Source organism: Uloborus diversus, chromosome 6 (assembly GCF_026930045.1).
Source record: "Uloborus diversus isolate 005 chromosome 6, Udiv.v.3.1, whole genome shotgun sequence".
NCBI classification, from domain to species: Eukaryota; Metazoa; Arthropoda; class Arachnida; order Araneae; family Uloboridae; genus Uloborus; species Uloborus diversus.
In genome coordinates this window covers 165,809,193-165,829,336 of record NC_072736.1, presented here as the reverse complement: position 1 = coordinate 165,829,336, position 20,144 = coordinate 165,809,193, and the positions used below count along the sequence as shown (strand labels likewise).

At 33.5% G+C, this 20,144-nt stretch overlaps 1 protein-coding gene across 3 annotated transcripts in view; it reads right to left on the bottom strand.

The window, feature by feature from the left end:
• The window catches only part of LOC129224702 (serine/threonine-protein phosphatase 1 regulatory subunit 10-like), a 131,006-nt gene that overhangs the window by 56,091 nt on the left and 54,771 nt on the right, over window positions 1-20,144 (bottom strand). For 2 of the 3 annotated variants that reach the window (XM_054859249.1, XM_054859250.1), the window contains exons 3-4: window positions 19,975-20,076; window positions 10,560-10,657 (exon numbers count right to left, since the gene is read on the bottom strand). In XM_054859249.1, the coding sequence (XP_054715224.1) occupies window positions 10,560-10,657; window positions 19,975-20,076 (200 nt within the window). The remainder of the gene's footprint in view (window positions 1-10,559; window positions 10,658-19,974; window positions 20,077-20,144) is intronic. The other variant, XM_054859251.1, reaches the window with a different exon arrangement.

Sequence of the window (20,144 nt, the reverse complement as noted above, 5' to 3'; positions counted from 1 at the left end):
ACAGTCTAACTTTTAAAAAATGTATCGACGATAACGTGCTTCGTTGTCTGCTAGTTTAAGTATGCTTAAGTTCATTCTGACATAATCTACTTTTAACAGACTACACCGTTGCCATCAATCCTTCCCAACGTTAATGACGTCTGTCAGTTGGATTTTGTTAATACTATTCCGGTTGTGTAGCTTGAGATCACATGCACTGTAACTAGATTCCCTTCTTCAGAAAACGATTACTTGACAGAGCTTGAGTTCTCATCCAGAAACAGAAGCCTTTCGCTTTTTTCCAATAGCTTCTAACAATCTTAATTCATTTGTCATTTTCCACCATAAGCTCATTTTATTTGCATTGAAAAGGAGTGGTTCTTTTCAACTCCCCAAAACGTCTTTTTATTTGACTGAAAATTGACTGCTCATTGAAAATGAATGAACTAATACGAGTATGAAGTCAGTGGTATCGTGACGATGTCCTACTTTGTTCTTGATTTCATCACCTTACGCTTGTACCTGTGGGGTCTCCCCCCCCCCTTTTTTTTCATGGACTACACCACTGAGTTCAGTACATTTTTGATGTTCTAAATGTATCGTCACAGAGTATATGTATTTGGTTGTGCGTCCAATGTTTTTCAGAACATAACATTCATAGTCGAAATTTAAGAACTTAATTTGTATGGAATCTATAAACAAGTTTATTTTTGATGCAACTGCGCACTGATGCCACATGATGGTGGTTGATCGAAGTCGTATGCCCTGAGCAGTATTAAACCCGTTATTACAACTTTTTACAGGGGGAGGGGCAACGGGTATATACTCAATGCACATTTCATTGAGAAACAAAAATCAGGCCCATAAATATTTAAATACATTAATTTCCCGAATTCAGGAAAGGCAACTGGCCCCTCCTGACAAAATAAGTCCCATATTATTATGATCAGGGCTTGCTTAGAACTCACTTATTCCACACTGGGAAAAATACTACGAAATCAAAACTACGAAAAGTCTATGGATTGTAAGTGCGAGATTTATGTTGTTAATGATAGTAATGACAATGGATTGTAATGATTATGTTGTTAATGATAACATATTTCAATTTTCTGATTGATGAACGAGATCCTTAAGTGCAATAACGTGTCTTTAACGCACTTATTTTAAGAGTAAAGAATACATTTTAAATTGATAATTGTAAATAAGGTTTTATTTTGATTACTATGAGGCGTTCAGAGTTAAAGTGGATCAAGTGCACGAAGGATTTGATTCCCTCTGCTCTAAACGCCTCATATGAGACCAAAGTGCTTATGTTGAACGAACCCTACAGAGCATAAGTGAAGCAAGACGTTCACATGCACTTGATCCACTTTAGCTCTGAACGTTTTATACAGTGAAACCTGTGTAAGTTGACCACTTGCGGTGAAGTACTTCAGTGGTCAACTTACAACGGGTTTGTTATATGATTCTCAGCTAAATTTGATGCATATTCGTGCTCAAGATAGACAGATGAACTTTACAGGTTTTACTGTATATGAACGATCTATTTATTTGCGTAAAATTTTTTATTAGCGATTATGATGCGTGTTTCATTTAAAAAAAATGTTTCCACCACAGAGTAGATAGTGAGATTTCATTTAAAGAAAAAGCTATTGGATCATGGCTGTTGAGTTGCAATGAAATACTAAATGGCATAGAGTCTAGTGGTTAAGTCCGCTGCCTCTCACGCAGGCGACCGAGGCACAATTTCTGCAGGATAAAAATATTCATCTCCTGCGCTATATAGCAATCCTATAATTTCAAGCAAAAAGCAGAAATTTGTTGGAGAAAAGTTCTATTAATATCCCATTTAAATGTATTCACTCCTTGAATCACAATAATTATTATGAAATAGAACAGTTTCAAAACTCAAAATGTGAACAAAGCTAGGAAAGTAATTGAACGAAAGTGTTGCAATTGTTGACAATTGTGGTCCAAGCACAGCTGATTAAGCAACCCAAAGGAATCCAAAACGATAGCAACCTAAACCATTTGCAGTTTTAGAGCTTGAATACGCCACCTTGAGGCGATTTAAGAAATTAGCTAAAAAGGTAAAACATCTCAGTTTTGAGCGGACAAGGCAGGTCTCATTGGACAGAGCACACATTACGTAAGTGGGTCGGTCTCGGTTTTACCTCTTTCAAAAGCAATTAGCCAAAGGGTACAGCGCCTCCTATAGTTTATTTGAATTGAGAATTGCAGTTGGTATAAGAACTCATTGTGGCTGTTTTAGTGTATTTGTTTTACAGGAAAAGAAAAATAATCGAGACCGAATTAGGTGAGTGCAGGGTCTTCGATACAAACGTTTGGCAGGTGGGCGTCAAGATATCACCTTATGCACGATGGCAATGGGGAGGTGATCTGATAAAAAATAGAAACGTCAAGTCCTTATAAAGTTTACTGTTGATAACTGAGAAGCATTAACAGAATAAATCACACTAGTAGACAAATACTTATGCTTGGAAAGAATGTGGTGGGGTGTTCTTGAAAGATGCCATTTTGAGAATCTACTGATGATGTTCCTGGAATATCGTTTACAAACTTGATATTAAAATTTAAGACAAACCTGCTCATTACTGGTTATGCCCACCTGCATTTTTTTTATAAATATAGCAGGGGTTCCCCAACTTTCCCGATTCGCGGCACCCTTTGAAGAATTTTCCACACGACACCCAAACTTATCTCTATTATATATGCATATAACGTTATAATTGGTACTTCCTGGAGCCCCATGCTTCTCCCTGCAGTACCCGGGGTGCCGCGACACGCATTTTGGGAACCCCTGAGACATTTAAAAGCTCATTAGACGTAAATGCCATTAGCACAGAAGAGTAGGTGATAGAATATAAACTTCTCTCATGACATCGATAGTAGAAAACCAAAGGCGGACAAGATTTTTTAAAACTTTCTGCCTGTTTGTAAATGGTATTGTGGGATACAATTTAGCATTGAATATAGGAATAGTACTTTCTTAATTATTATTCGAGGCTTTACTTAACTTCAATATTAAGTTTATTTTCTTGCAATTATTACTAATTTAGTTTTCTTAAAGTATTCACTCTTTTCATTTATTCAACATAATTATTGGAATGAAGTAAGAGTACTTTCTATATCATATTAGTTTGGGTTAATTTCAATTTGGCAATATATACTTTATTTTTGTAGTTAATATTTCATTAATTTATCTTACCTTATTATCTATATCAAGGGCAACATTTTGCGAGTACTGCAAATTTTATTTTAAAAAAAATAAAGCCATAAGAAAAAGCAGCATCTAATGAAAGAAGAAAACATACGAACCATTTTGCAAAAACTAAATCTTTTAAAATGTTCCAAAAATTTTTAAGGTCTTACTCACATTACTTGGCGATTTAGGTCCGAGGCCGCACAACTCAAACATATTTTTTAAAAAATTATACAACAAAATATTCTGCAGTCGGAGCCTAGTGTAGCAGGAAATCGGGCTTCTGAAGGGGGCGGGGACATAGCAGTCTTTAGACAAGTATATATAAATTACCACATGGGTATTATTACATAACATATACATAAGGTTAAACCAAAACACACATAAGGCTTTGCACAGGTCCATCATTTGGGCGATCAGGTGCGGTCAAATGCTCCTTTTGCCTCTAGATGTTAGGAACATAATGTAATAATTCTTGACTTATGTTATTTTCTCTCTATAGAATGTATCTAGTTGTACTATAATATTTTAGTTGTCACACATGCTATTTAAATAAAAATGTTTAGTTGTGCAGATCATTTTCTGTCTTCCTACATTTCTAAGAACAATTCCATTTAAACCCTACGGCCTCGGACAACCCAATCATTTCACGATGCAAAATAACTAAAAATAAAAGTATTATAGTTTTCAAAATGAGCATTAAAAAGTTTCAGCTGGCTGATAACCGTTAGAGAATAATAAATCAATAGTGTTCTGAACAAAGAAGTTCAAATTGGAAGTAGGGTAATTATTAAAATATCATTTTAATTTAATCATACTTTTAATACTATTATGCAAAGATATTATTATGAGCACCCTGAAGTAAAATAGCTGAGTGGATATCGTGAATAAACAATAATCTTTTAAGTGGAAAAAAAAAAAACTATAATAAAAAAAAAAAATTAAGCAATTTTTTTTTAAATGAAAAATGAATTTACCCCGTGCAGCTAAGCATTAAAAAACTTATGTATCTTATAACTCGAACTCTTTATTAAACATCCTAATACTATGCAAATAGAAGTATTTAATATATATGTATATATAAATGGAAGTAAATAAAATTTTTTCAAACCTTTGGTATCCAAACTTTTAAGAAGGCCAAGAAAGAAAAAAAACTTTTTTTGACTTTATTAGCCTTACTTAAATCAAGAAGAGAACTGTAATAACCTATTAATTCGGCAATATTTCCAGCAAGATCCATTCCACTATTTAGCACCGTCTTCCATTTCTGTAAAGTTCCGTTTACTCTTCCAGACTCCCTCTCTGTATTGATGAATCTTAATCCAATTTCAGAGTATTAATACTTGAAATTTATAATGGAAGAGCAATGTTGAAACTCATTATTCCTTCATATGCAGGCCTGAATTCCATGGACGAGTTCCAAGCGAAAAAAGAAACCAGACGAAGATCACTTGGGAGACATTACTGGCACAGATTGAAGATCAATATCATCAAAAATAGAGGTTGAATCTTGCAAAACTTGATATGGGACAAGAAGCTGTAAACACTGGATTATTTTAGCATGTATTTTTAGAGAAGTTTTAAGCCTTTGATCAGAGGTGCCCACAAGGTGGGGGGGGGGGGGGGGGGGGGTATGGCGCAAGTTGGCGCCATCCAAATTGGAGAAGAGGGGATTATTTTTATTTTTTTTTTAATTTAATTAATGAATTTAGTTTATATGAAAATGTGTGTGAAATATATGTGTGTGTGTGTGTGTCATTGGCGTAGCACAGAACTTTTCTAATAAAATAATAATAATGATAACAATAATAAAAAAATAAATAAAAAGTATTTTTAAAATATTTAAATAAAACAAGAAAATAAAAAATAAACAAGAGGCTTGGGAAAAAAAAATGGGCGCGGGGGGGGGCACCCCTGCCTTTGATCGTATTCTGGAAAACCAATAATAAAACAAGGCACTATTTTAAAGATAAAGCAGACACAACTGGAGGTCATCTAGAAGTATGTCTAAAATCGCGAAAAAATAAACGAAGAACATCTCGTTATTTAATCAGTACGTAACTCAAGAAAAAAAAATGTGTCTGCTTTGAATCATTAAATACTTGCTTCATATATTTAATAAAGGCCGTTACGTTTTTAAAAAGTAAACTGAAAATAAAACCATTTCACCATCCAGATGGAGAGCATGCTTTACTTTTAAGCTCTAAAAAGTAATCTTAAAAGTAAAATCACATGAGGGAAGCAACAGCTACTCAAGATTCCTCAGCTGTTTCAGCTCATTCATCTGCAAGATGCAAAAAAAGGTTATTTCTCACATATTGGAAAAATGCAATACACTAAGAAATGCATATCACTCAAATGATACAACAAAATTAAAGATTAAAAAATTTAATTTTCAAATGTATTTGAGTGGTTGTCTTTTCTGGCAAGTTATCGTGTTTGCTGATTTTTTCACTGCGAGCAGTTGCTTGCGGCACGTGAATTGTTTATTAAATAAAATATCATTTTTGGCCAATTTGGAAAAAACCGAAACGTTGCTCTGGTAACCTCAGCTCTGCAACAATGAAAAATACGATCCAAAACGGCTAGCTGGTGCGCCGGCCTTTATATATAGCGACTCTGCGACTAACCATACAATTAGCAAAAAAAAGCGCTTTTGTTGAATTAAATTAACTGTGTGAGTGGGGGGGGGGATCTTGAGACAAAGGAACCCAAAGTAAGACTTCGCTAGCTGTTTGTGAAGTTGCGCATTCGTCGCCTAAGCAAATTTTAAAATTCATAAATTGTTTTAACATTACAACTGCAAAGTAATTAAGAACATGTACGACTCCCCCCCTCTCATTTTTTACAATTCATAATTTCCATTAACAAGACGTCCCCGGCACGCACGCGCTGATCAAATGAACATTTCTCACGCACTTGTGTACTTTGAGAAATTAAAATTCTCAGATGACCCCCGCTACACGAGATGTAAAAACTCGACACCCACTTTTATAAAAATATCTGCCTCAAGCAAATTAAGTTTATATCAATATGTATTTTAATACTGCTTACAGTATTCTTTGAATTAAGGATACGGGGAATTTAGTTTTTTAAGACAAGACATCAAGGATTCGGTGTATTTCTCGCTAACGAAAACACTTGCAGAAGTATCAAGATTTATGGGTTTTTTAATTAAGTAAATAAAAAGGATCGAAATTATACACAAGTGCTACACCATGCATTTGTTACGAATTTCATTTTGAGTAACGGCTTAGGAGGAAACGCCGGGCGAAGTTGAATGCGAGCCCCCTCCTCCCCATTAGAAAACAACGAAAACGCCCAACGATTGAATTTCTCACAGCAGCGAGCAAAGCAACCTTTTGTTTCTGAAGGGCATTACCCTCGGGCCAGCGGCGTAGCAAGGAAAAAAATATTGGAGAGTCGTTTTCTCCTTTGAGGGAGAGGGCCTGTTTACTGAATAGAACAACTAGGCTATGGCCTAGGGTCCCCAAATGGCTGAAATATTACTTTCTGTGGCTAAAGCTGTTAAAGCCAACGTCTAAAGTTGTACAATTTGTATACAAAACGCCCAATATAAGTATTTGACCTAGGGCCTCTTGATATCTTAATCGAGCCTTTGGGATGGGGGGGGGGGGGGGTTCCGAGCTGCTAATTTTTGAAAAGAGGATCGTTAATAGTTTCAAGAAGGCATCTAATGTGGAATCTTTTCCTTAAAAAAAAAAAAAAAAAACTAGGAATGAATCCTCCGACGACGTATTAAGCATCAAGTTAATAAAGCGGTATACTGCATGGTTATACGCCGTAATTTATTTTCGGTTCGGATTAAAGTAGCAATATCAGTTACTCGACGTTTTCATTAAAAAGAGATTAGATTGTATCGAGTCGCGAAGGGTGGGGGTGGGGGGCGAATTATGCAGTGGTCCGCGAACAGCTAGTGAAAACTTATTCTTTATATCATTTTTTACGTCGTCATGAAATTTATTAATGAAAACTTTTGGATTCATCTCATTTCACCTAATATAATTGTTGTGAAAATATTTCGATCGCACATGGTGCATGTAAGATTCGTTAGGGTACCAAGTGGTCATCCATAGAGAAAATGTTGAAAACCACTGCTTCAGAGTAAGTGAAGACTCGGGTTCCATATTATAAAAAAAAAAAAAAAAAATAGATGGCATGGAATGAAGGGATGCGTCCTATTTTTATCTGGAATGTTTGAAATTTTTGTATTCAAAACAATTAAGTAAAAAAAAAACTTTCCATTAGAAAACATTCAAACGGTTATTTTCCCCTTATTTTAGTTTTCAAGCTAAACTGTCGATTAAAATACAAAGTGTAAAAAAAATATCGAGGCGTTATTCTCCGACTTTTCAATGAGTGAAATGTGCTTATAAAAGCCTCAAAATTGTGTGTGTGATAAATATGGTACGAATGTTCAGTGTACCTAAAATCTCAGAAATCAAGCTCTTCGAATTACGTTTTATGCTTTCGACTTCAACTGGGACTGGGTTATTAGAGCATCAAATTTCGTAGCTAAATGAGCATTTAAAATTGCGTGTGTTTTTATTCTACCGTATGCAGCATACCACATCAACTTCCAGATGCAAGAGGAAGTAAAAGCTAACGTTTATTCCCAATTTAGCATGTTTTTCGTGTTCTAATTGACAAATCTATATTTGTATCTGGAACTAAATTGTGAAATACAATAATAATAATAATTCATTAAAAAAAAAAAAAAAAAACACCACCCACACATTATATGATCCAAAATGTTCTTAAACCTTAAATAAGCGTGAATGGGGGGGGGGGGGGGGAATCCTGCAGAGCCTATTCCGAGTCGTGGTCCTCTTGAATTGACACTTTGCTTAGAATGAAGTAGCCCTTTACCGTTATGTTAAAAAAAAAAAATTAAATTCGTATTATTCGATGCAAATGAATATTATTGGGTCGTTCCATATTTATAGGAAGCAATAATAGGTAAATTCTACAGATCGTTCCAACAGGAGCAGTAACAGTAAACCAAATACTCCGATGCAAAGTGGAATAGTCCATGCACTTAAAATCATCCGTTGGGTCACTAGAAACACTTAAAAACGAGAGTTGAGAATCTTGCACGAATTACGATTTCGACATATGGTAGTGCTAACGTAAACAAAGCATGAAGTGCGGCAACACAATAAACGATGGTTCTTTGATTTTTTTTTTGCCAAGTTTCGTAACAGCGGTTTGGGGATAAGAGCATAAACCTGGAGCCAATCGTTCTGCGCGGTGTGGACCATTTATGGCCTAAAGTCGAAGGAAAAAAACAAAGCAAACTCTGAAGCAACACAATATCCCCAACATTTGGTGGCAATAGACATTAAAAAGCATATAACACGGTTACTGCATCAATTATGGAGGCGCAATGCCTAGAGACTTGTAATTCTACAGGAATACGAAGTTTGCGACCATTCTTGTATTGTACCCTCACTGTGATGAAAAATGGGTGTAGTACAATAATTATACGAGTACACAGTGACTGATCCCTGGGGCATCAATGCCAAAACCTAACCTCTATTCTCTCGAGAAGCCTGATCATTAGTACCAGAAGTGAATTTCTGCCAGAAAGGCGCTTTGGTACTGCTTTACCCGAAAAATAAATTCCCCTTTCAGATAAAATTAGTCACCATGTCTCAGCTGGTAGCCAATGAAAGATCCAGGCGCTGTGGGATTAGTTTCTGCAGCACCCTTGTTTTCCAGACTTGCCTATGGTTTATTACCACATTTTTTGCAAGGTGAACATGTTTGCGAGGGACAATGAGCGTCTGAATCGGAAAGGGATTTTTGATTTCTTCAACCAATATCATTCTAAGCTCTGTCATGGCCTATTTCTTATCGCTCACAACTCGTTGGATAAAATACATTTTCACCGATGGATGACATATCACTGAATAAAATCCATTACTTTATCTTTGACTCATGTTTCTACTTCGGCTCTATAATTATGGAACGACTCAGTAGTAAAAAAATAAGCTGAGAAATAAGACTAATTACAGTAAATAAAGAAGCTTTCTATAACTTAAACTTCAGCTTTTCCTTTGGTTACATAGTGTGTATAATATATATATATATATATGTGTGTGTGTGTGCACGTTTTCTTAAAAATTGTATTAGTGGTCACTGTTAGAAGCCCGGGAACAAAATAATTTTAAAGCAAGCTTTGCATTGTAATGCTGACATAAAGGAATATTTTTCTTAAAAAATTAAGTATGCTTTTGCATAGCTAAGCATTCTTCTGTTCAAGGAAATTGTTCGGATTTTTATTATACAGGTAGGATGTATGTTCTACTTTAATGAATTACTTTTTTCAATTTCTTATAAGTGTTTGGTGTGTCATGAAATGTATACTTGTGAACAACAAAGTAGTCACACTTCAGCAGCTGATATTCTTTATTAAATATCAAAAAATTACAAATTTTAAAAGATTCACACAAATCAAACCTTTTCAATGAACTTAAAACGACATTTGAAAGAGGGTGTAAAAGGAAAAAAGAAATAAAAATTTGGAACAGCATGAAATTGATGTTTTAACTGATTGATTCAAAATTAGCAATTTTAAATATCCCGTTAGAACCTGTAATTCATAAGAAATTTTAAGTTAATTTAAAATTTAATAACAATTAAAAAAATAAATTACCATCCTGGAAAATCTGCTGATGAGTAGAGCTCTGATATTTCTTGACAGGATTACAGCTAACTGCATTAATACTAATTGGATGGAAATACTATCAAAACATTTAATGAACAAAACCTACATATACGACAATTTTTCCTTTATCAACTTTCATATTGTTTACAATTTATTAAGAAATTTTGCACATTGAAAATATGTCTACTGCATTAAACTAATATCTTGAAGTGCTTAAAAGATGCTTTAAAAGTTGGACCAAGATTGATGACTATTAGATCCTTCATAATCTCAAGAAAAGACAAAATGTTAAAACACATAAAAACATTTTTTATGAATATAGTGAAACCTGTGTAAGTTGACCACTTGCAGGGCAGTGCTTTAGTGCTCAACTTAGAGAGGTCAATACATATAACAAAGCGGTCAACTTAACAGGTTTTACTGTATTTCCAAAACATATATTAAATTAAATGAAAAATGATGAATCATCTTGGGCCACTTCACTAAGCGATGATATCCATTCTGAAATTAATTCACAAGCTGAAACATTAAGGTAGTCATTTGGTAATAAATATGTAACACCAATCTACGGGAAACTTCTGACGCAGACAACATCCTGCTGCAAAATAGATTACAAATGAAATCAGACACAATATAATTGCAATTAAAACTAAAAATATACATTACCTAGCTATCTTTTTAACATCTTCAGTACTCTTAATTCCACCATCTGGAGAAAGCAGAGAGTCTAGAGCTTTCAGAAGCTGCGATGGGTCTATAGGAGCCTAGAAATATTCATTAATCCCAGTGAAAAACAATGAAACATACTGTCATGCACAAAAAAGATGGAAAGAAAAAAAAGCTAAGCTTTAGAGATACTAAAGGAAGATACAGCTTATATTCAAGCTGCAAAAACTAACAGTATTCCAAGCAGTAAACAAACATATCAAAGCTCGTTAATTTAGTAACTGATAATCCATGTTTACATTTAAATATTTTCATTTTAGATCCACACTATAATCAAGTAGTACTATTAAAAAAAAATACTTTTAACCATACCACCAGGGTGAAAGCTGCAAAAATTCTCAAAAAGGAATTTTTTAAAATAGAAATACGTCCCAAATTTAGATTTTAAGTAAGTAAAGGGATTGAATACAGCACTAAATACTTAAAAAATAAAAACTTATTTCCAACAAAGAGTTCAAAAGCAGAAAATATTCAACACAATAAAGAATTATAATGTTTAAGAAATAAATGAGAAATTATTTCATTTTATTAAATAGTTCATTTTTCTTCAGTAGGTAATAAATAGTAATATCTATTAAAAATGATTACAAAATACGAATTAAATTTAAAAAAAAACCCTTAACTTTCCAAAATTAACTCATTCACTGGGTAATTTTTACTTTCAACCCCTACTTGGTTCCATCTCACTTTGTTTCAATTTTTTAAAAAAGGCAAAAATATGTCAAGACGGAAAACTTTCACCCCTGCATAACTCACACAGAAATATTAAATACAAAAAACTGCATCAGAATTATGACAATTTAAGTACATAGATTGATAAGAAAAATCTATCTCCAGTTATTTGATAAATTTAATGCAGCATATAATATTTTAAACTATTGAAATGAGTAGTACAGAAGGTAAGAGCATGGTACAATAATAAAGCAACACAAAATGTGACATGCATTTACAGACATGCAAATAAAATTTCAAGCAAAAGCCATGGCCAGAAAAGCTGTGACATCATCCAAAATAGAAAGCTTTTTATTTTTGAAATAAAAGCACACAATTTTTACCATTTATGTAATCTAAAATCTAAATTATATAACTTCAAAAGGAGATTATCAACAAGTTTCACTGCCCTTTAACCCTCTACATTAAAGATTAATATCAAATAAAAATGAAAAACCTTTTAATTATTTCAGTCCAAACCACCAATAACCTGCAAATATAAAAGAGTGATAAGGAACTAAAAAAGAGTTACAGTAGAACCTCGTTTAGCTGAATAATCCGGATCTAATTTATTGACTAGTTAAAAATTTTTCCATTTACATATATAATTTAAAATTATGGTAGCAAGAATGTAAAGGTATGACAAACATTTGCTTTTCATTTTGATTAAACGCACAGCTCCTACATAAGTTGTACAGTAAATTATGATAATCTTACACATATTGTGGCGTACTTGGGCCATCAGTCCCTGAATGAAAGTGTTGCATGACCATGCTTCATTCAAATGCGACGCATGTTCGAAACAGAAGACGGGGGTCCATTCTCGGTTAAGAAATTATTGTGAAACATTTTTATATCTCAGTTATAATTTTGTTACAGAAAATCGTTTTTATCGTAATAAAAGGCATGTTGATATCGTAATGAAAGGCATGTTATCGTATCAAAGGCATAGCAGCAAGAAAAAGAGCTTGATGCCGTTCAAACTAAAAACCTGAGAAAAATATTAAACACATACTGGCCAAATAAAATATCGAATACAGACCTAAATGAACGCACAAATTGCAAGCCCATAACCACACTGGTAAAAAAGCACAACTGGTCATGATCATGGATAGCACACGTTGCAATAGACCCAACAAGAACTGCTCTCACTCGGACCCCTGATAACAAGAGGAAGTGCGGGCGTTCAAAACTAACCTGGCATCAGATGGCCATGGGAGGTGACATTAAACCAGTCAAGATGGAATGCCACGTTAGGCGGCCTCACGCGCCACTAGGCGTTAAGAGATTCAAGTCAAGTTTTTTTTTAAATGAATTATCCGGATAAATGAGGTTGCACTGCAGTTACCGACTGAAATAATTATGTTTTATCCTGCAAGTAACTAAAGATATTAACATTATTTTTCCAATATTACTTTGACAAAATTATGAAAATTAAGTCTCTACCAGCATAAAATCAATTTTAATGCAGGTTTGTTGCAATTACACAACATTACTTGCCTGCAAAACTGAATGTTAAAAAAATAACAGTGTTACACACACACACGCATACACACACAAAAAGAGTAAAAAAAAAAGAAAGAAATTCTGAAACAAATGAATGATAATCTTATTTGATCATTTTCAGCCACTGTTTCAAATACTAATGAAATTTTCTAAATAAATTATTTCTGTACAAGAATTATGCACATAATTTTATCAAGTTTAATAATAATTTAAATCAGAATCACGTTGTGGAGGGGGGGCATAACAGTCCTTACATGTATATAAAATACCATATTAGGCAGGGATGCCCTCCCACTGGTGATAGTACTCCCCATTCCCTCACCTCAAATTAGACAGATTCCTCCAAAATGACATTAAAAAACTACTAAAATGGACCCTCTAAAACTTTTAATGCCAGTCTACTCTGTGACCCCCCCCCCCCCCCCGAACACCTTTGTAATATGACTCACAAAATGTGCTAAAATAAAAGGCTCTATAGGATTAACAGGCCTCCCCCAGACATTTTTTTTCCAAAATAAAAAATGAATCATGCAGCTCTTTGTAGGAAGTGCAACTATATTTTATTACATTATCAACTCAGAACCCACCACAAGAAGGTGGATGCATTTCGTGTTCCATGCTGCGCTTCTCATCCAATCTGCCACATTTTTTACGTATGTACAGTTACTTTATGACTTTTACAGATTTGAAGTTGGACTAATGACTCAGTTTTAGCACTGATGATTGCGAGTATAAAATTTTTCATATAATAAATCCATAACTTTCTTCTTCCAAATATTAATCTACGGACTCACTAACCAGCTTCATAACCTTTTCAGCAGTCAGAATGTGAAAGGGGAACATTTATTTAATTATAGAAAAAGCTTTTGAAAAATCAACTATTATTAATTTTGAACGAACTCCATCAGAAGAAATCGAAGTTTTAAAAACTGGACTAAAAAAGTGAGCAAAAGTACTTGATAGATATTATCATTGCAACACAGAAAGGAAAATGTGACCCTGATCTCGCTGTCAAAAATTTTTAACATTTCAATCTTTAGCGTAAGTAAAGATATGAAGCATCTGTCCACACAACTCAAAGGTTTCTGCATGTATGAAGATCAGGGAGGGAAAATTTTTAGTTAAGAGAATGTCATTTGCTTTCAATCATGTATCCATAAAAGCAAAAAGGGAACTTTTTTCATTAATTTTAAAACGTATTCTGAAGATAATAGATGTTTAATATTGATATTAATAGAAAAAAATCAGGCGATGCACATATCTACAGCAAATGTACAGGGTATCCAGCAAAGGACTCCCTGGTTTTAAAATTAAATATCTCGAAAACAAAGGACGATAGTGGAATAAAACAAACGGTATGTTAATTGTGAAACCCATAAAAATCATATAGAGGAACTTGGAAATTAGTTTAAAAAATTGCCAACAGGTGGCACTGCATGCTGTTATTGCAATATAAGTCTCCATAAATAGTGCTGCGAAAAGGTTAGTTGTTTCAGCAGCAGTTTAGCCTCTCGGATATGCTTACATATACACGAGAATTTATCCTCCAACCTCTTCAAAGCACTATTTATGGAGACTTATATTGCAATAACAGCGTGCAGCGCCACCTGTTGGCCATTTTTTAAACTAATTTCCAAGTTCCTCTATATGATTTTTATGGGTTTCTCAATAAACATACCGTTTGTTTTATTCCAATATCATCCTTTGTTTTCCAGATATTTAATTTTTAAACCAGGGAGTCCTTTGCTGGACACCCTGTATCTGCACAGCAGCAAATGCATCCTGCACACAGCGTCTGTATTATATAAGCTAATTATTGTTACGGTCTCTACAGTCATCACTTTCTACGCCTACAATTTTTTAAGGAATGCAGTTTTTATTAAAACTATTAGCTGTATTAGAGATGCGCCTACATTTTATTTGCTCCAAGTAGCAATTTTGGATTTAAAATCAGATCAAGTCGCTATTAAAGAAAAATTCAATGTCGAGTCTGAAAACAATAAAAATGGTATTTTTTTTCATGTTTTGAGTAAAATTACAAACATAAGATGAAGTAAATAAAGAAAAAAATTCCCGTCCTTTGGAATGTGCTTGTTAAATACATTAATAAAAATTTTTAATTAAAGTTTGGTTACGGACATCCCTATGTCGCAAATACCATGAAATGCCTCAAATGCAATTCAACTTTCATTTACATAAATGCTCACCCAGATAGTTAGAATACATTTTTACACTATTTAAAATCTTGTTTTTTTACTAGAAGAAGATGAAGCATAAACTTAAGTCACAAAAATTTAATTGGTTTTAAATTTTCAAAAGAAAAAACCTTATTTGTGAAGAGATAAAAAACTTAAAACTTAGAAAAGCACCACAGGAAATAATCCAAAATTATCTTAGTGCTTAGAGTTTGACATTAATAATTATCAACATGATTTAGAGACGTACCGAGTACTCGGTACTCAGCCAATTTTGATCGGATACTCGGCCAGTACCGAGTAGTTGTAAAAAATTGGATATTATTAAAGACAGATTTCACAATTATTTGGGTGCAATTACTTTTTATATCACAGATTAGAGTAGAATAACTTACCTTTGGTCAGGAACAGTCTAAGTGATCCTTAAGATAAATATTCATAGACTCATAACAAAAAAACGCTTTCAATCATATCCCAATGTATTCCTAATCATTTGAAAACTTAGATTGGAAAATGTGAAAAACTGGTTTTGCAGATTCAAACTTTTGGCAAAATGATAACAATACAGAGAAGTAAAATTAAGTCATTTTTTTTTTAAGAGTAAGAAAAAGGTTGTTGACTTAATTTAAAAAATAACTGTTTTGTAAAAATTTTGACACCAACAAAATCTTTTAAATAATGTGTAATTAAATTTCAGCTGGAATTTTGTTTTAAAAACTGTTAGGGAGGTCAATACCACAATTCCAATGAGTTCAAAATTCATTACGTGTGAGTCGGTTGTTGTTCTTAAAAAATAATTGGTACTCGGTAAGTCTCAAACATGAACTATTATTACTGAAGGGTTGCAAATTTTGATGTTAATTTAAATTTCACAAAAGGAACCAACAATATAACAGGTTTAAACAATGAAGGAATACAGTCAAGCCTGTTTTAGTGAAGACGTAGGTAATCCCCAAGTCAAGTAACATTCGAACCAATGTCCTCATTTTAAAAACCAGTAAAACTCTGCGTTGTTCTGGCTCTGAGGTACAGAACTTTGAACAACAGCTGTAATTATACTTCATATGGTGTAGTTTTCGACACAAGTCAGAAACCTCTGGGGTCTAATCAACTGAACTTGCTTAATTAAACAGTCTCAAAAATATTAGTTAAAAAAAATGAATAAATAAAATTTAATAGTTGATAATAGTTCACTTTAGAATGGCAAACTATTTCCATTTAATGTTGATTTATAATTTTAAACTTGTATTCCCCAAAAAGAGGATAAAAATGAAGTGAGACAAGAAATGGGTGCAATAGAACCATAGAAAAAAACACAAGAATATCTTCACACACACAAGCTCACATGTTTGCAAGAACAAATTTGTGCTTTACTTCACCTTATGTTTTAATTTTTTACTTTTGAGCATAAAGGTATTTATTTTCAAATTTTTATTCAAAAATCTACTTTATTTTTTTTGGATTCTTCACCCAATTACCGTCTTATTAAAATATAGCATTGATTTATGTTCATTATAAAGTCAAAAATACCAAAGTAAGTGTAATAATACGACATTATATAAAGGTACGTAAGCGCAAATTGTGTGATCCAAATAACCCCTGTTTAAGAAAAACAAATCATTAGTCCCATGAGCATACAAACTGGGACAACCACTTGGAGCAAAAATACAGCAAAAAGTGTTTTCAAGTTATTGATTTGAAGTTTACGGAGCAGTCGACTTAGCCCCCCCCCCCCTAACTCTCTTAAAATTACCAATTTGAGACCATTCATGTTGAGCGACCACTTAACCTCAAGAAATCTGTGCAACTTTGCTCTGATCTCATTGGTTTTCTATCCTGAATCTTATTGGTTCCTGTGATCATGTGAAGTATAATTATGGGTGTTGCTCAAAGTTACAGATTCATGGCTAATAGAATAATTGACCTTTAATTTTTACCACATTTTGAAATCAAATGTTGATTTAATTATGTGCCTTGGGTTTCTAACCAGGATCTAAAGCTACAGCAACGCCAAAAAATTTATAATTACAACTGTGTCTCGACTGATTGAATGCAAGAGTCCCCAAAGCAGTAACGTTTTGCAACGTAAAATCATTTAACAAAAATTGTTCTACCAGACAAATCATTTATCTTCAGAATCTTTTTGATTAAATTAATTTACAGAAAAATGTAATTGCACACATAGAAACATGACCTTTTTCAAAAATTATGATCCAAAAATCAAACCGTTTCATGCAGGAGGGGGGGGGGAATAATATAAAAGGGATATTTTATTCATTTATTCAGTTCTCAGTCTTATTGCAGAAAAGAAAATTAAATTAAAATTTCAGGCACACATTTCTTGACAGAAAATGCAAATCCCTGTGCTCAGAGTTGCCTCTGAGTTGGGGGGGGGGGGGTCCCGCTAAGCCCCAAGGCCGTCATTAGACATTTGCCTCTTTATGTTGTTGCTTTCTTTTATATGATTGAGTATGTAACTCCCCCCCCCCTCCCATCCCAACTCCCCTAAAAAAACTTTAAAATGACAGGCCTGCTAAACCCTAGGCAAATATGTAGCACTAAAATTAAAAGATGAAGAGAATGATGGGGTGTTGTATGTGGCAAATTCGGTAGAAAGATTAAAATCGTTAAAAATTGAAACTGCCACCGTTGCCCATCTTTCTTCAAGCTTTATGAAATTTATTACTGAAAAAAAGAAATAGGGGGAAATAACTTTTAAAGGTAAGATGAAAAGTTTTTTTACATGCAATTTATTGCTTTGAAGGAAGGATATCTTTAGTGGCATCAGAGGAAGGAAGAAAGGGGTTTTAGATCGATCAATGCTCCCTGGAAATTTTTCAAAATTGAAGGTTTAAAACCCAGTTGAAGTTAATCTTTGGTGGTGCTAGGCAGGTAGGTCATTTCAAAATTTTCCAAGAGGGGGGGAAATATATATTCAATGCATGTTATTGAAAAAAAAAATCCATCAAAATACATGCAAAATGCATAATTACATTTAAAATCCATGATTGCCAATGATCAAATTATGTCTATGATCAAATTATGGGCCTGTCGTTAGGAAAAGAAAAGTTATACGTGAAAGGGATTCAGGAAAATTTAAAAAGACATTAGAAATAGCAATTTTAGGCAACTTTTGGTAATGTTTGGGGAAAGGGGAATGGGGTGCACTTACAAAAAAAATTTTTTAATTGGTTCCAAATTGAAATTTTAAAGAGACAGCCTACCTTTAGCCCTAAAATATGGTAAAACTGGTTCACAGACTTCAGATTTTTTTTTTTAAATTAGGCAGGCGTGTTCAGAGCAGATCTCGGAATTCATTTTGTTATTGAAGTTTCAAAACGCAATTTCAGGCTATATTGAGACGCTAGGGAATTGGATGAGTTCTTTTGGAAATTTTTTTAAATGGAAAGCCTAAAAATGCACTTTTACGAGGGTGCACACCCCCCTAAAAATCGTGACACCCCCAAAAAAGTAAGAAATACCCCTCATACAACCCCCTAAAATTTACAATGGTGCAGTCTGCACCATGACCCCCCCCCCCCCCCAAGGTGGGAGCCCCTGACTTTCAGGTCATGTTTGGTGATTATAGGAGATAGGGAAAGCAAGAGATTTCAAGGGGGCTCTCCACCGAATTTTTTGGAATTGAGGCTCTTGAAAAGACAATTCTTAAGTTATCTTAGAGGATTGTAAAGGAAGGAGTTGTAGACTCAAGCTCAAAAAGCAAATCCTAATAACAGATTTTAAAGCTCACTTTGGTGATGTTAGAAAGATTTAATTTCTGCAGAAAATTTCCCTCACATTTGAAAAGAATTGTTCTGCAGTTTAGGCATCTGTCTGCAATGTCAAAAATTTATTTAGACAGCTTGGTAAACTCAACATACTTAGGGAATCATTTCAAAATAAGTTTCGAGAAAGTTTTATATGCAGGAATAAGCAACACTTCTGGTTGTATATTTTATTTAATTATTTTAGTATCTTTCTTTTTTTCTTTTTTTTTGAAGAAAAAAGAGTAGCAATGAGGTCCAAGGTAAGTTAATAAAAAAAAAGAATTTCAAATGCAAAATTTACAAATATTTTTGAAATTCATAAGTAACAAAATAGGAACTTAATTTTGGACACTTAGTTTGTATAAAGAAACTATTTAATCAAAAAGTTGCTTCTGAAAATATAAAGTATTAGTGCCAGTATTGGAGAAGGTTCAAAAATCTGAAAATGAATCTGTGAATGAATCAATATTTCTGTTAATGAATGGGGACCAATTCCAAAACTAAGGACTTAATTTAAAGTTCTTAAGCCTTGATGCAAATTGATAATATGGAAAAAAAAAAGTATTGCATGTACAAAAGACAAAAATACCTTTTTATCTAGAGCAGAATAAAAATGTATTTTTTGCATCTTGAACTTAATTTGCAACAGAATTGTTCCCTCCAAGCAAAAACAGAAATGTGTAGTCAAAAACATTCTTGCCCGAAAGAAGAAAAAGCAAGGTATCATAATGCACTCAATACTACCCAATACACAGAATGAATTTACAAGAATGTAATGGAACGATTATTATACTCATATATTTGATTTGGATGATGCCACATATGTATACCGAAAATGGATTTTTATTACATGCATTCTTAACGAAGCGCTTCATCTAATGAGAAAGGTTTAACTGGAAATGGTGCTTTTTTTTCATGCTTTGGTTAAGACAAAAAGAGACCACACCAAAAACATCAAGATTACTGGTATTACCTACATAAATGTAGCACATGGACATGTTCTTGAAATATTAGTAAGAAAGTTTTATTTGCAGGAGGAAAACATTTAGCATAGAGAACTGCAACCAAGCTGGCCTTAACCAAAGAGCGGCAGCTAAATAGGCTTTCTTATATACTGCATTAAAGATTGCCAAAAACCCCAGAAGTTTTTTTCCATCACTGTTTTAAAATACTTACATATGTTCTTTCTTTTAGAGATACTTGGGATAAATCATCCGTGTCTGTTGGTAAAGCTTTCCATTTGCCATCTTGATGGCGCACCAGCTTCAAAAATCGAGTCTGTCATCAAAAAAAGATAATTCATCCAAAATGGACAGACAATCCTGATCAGTTGATTTATGTTGTTG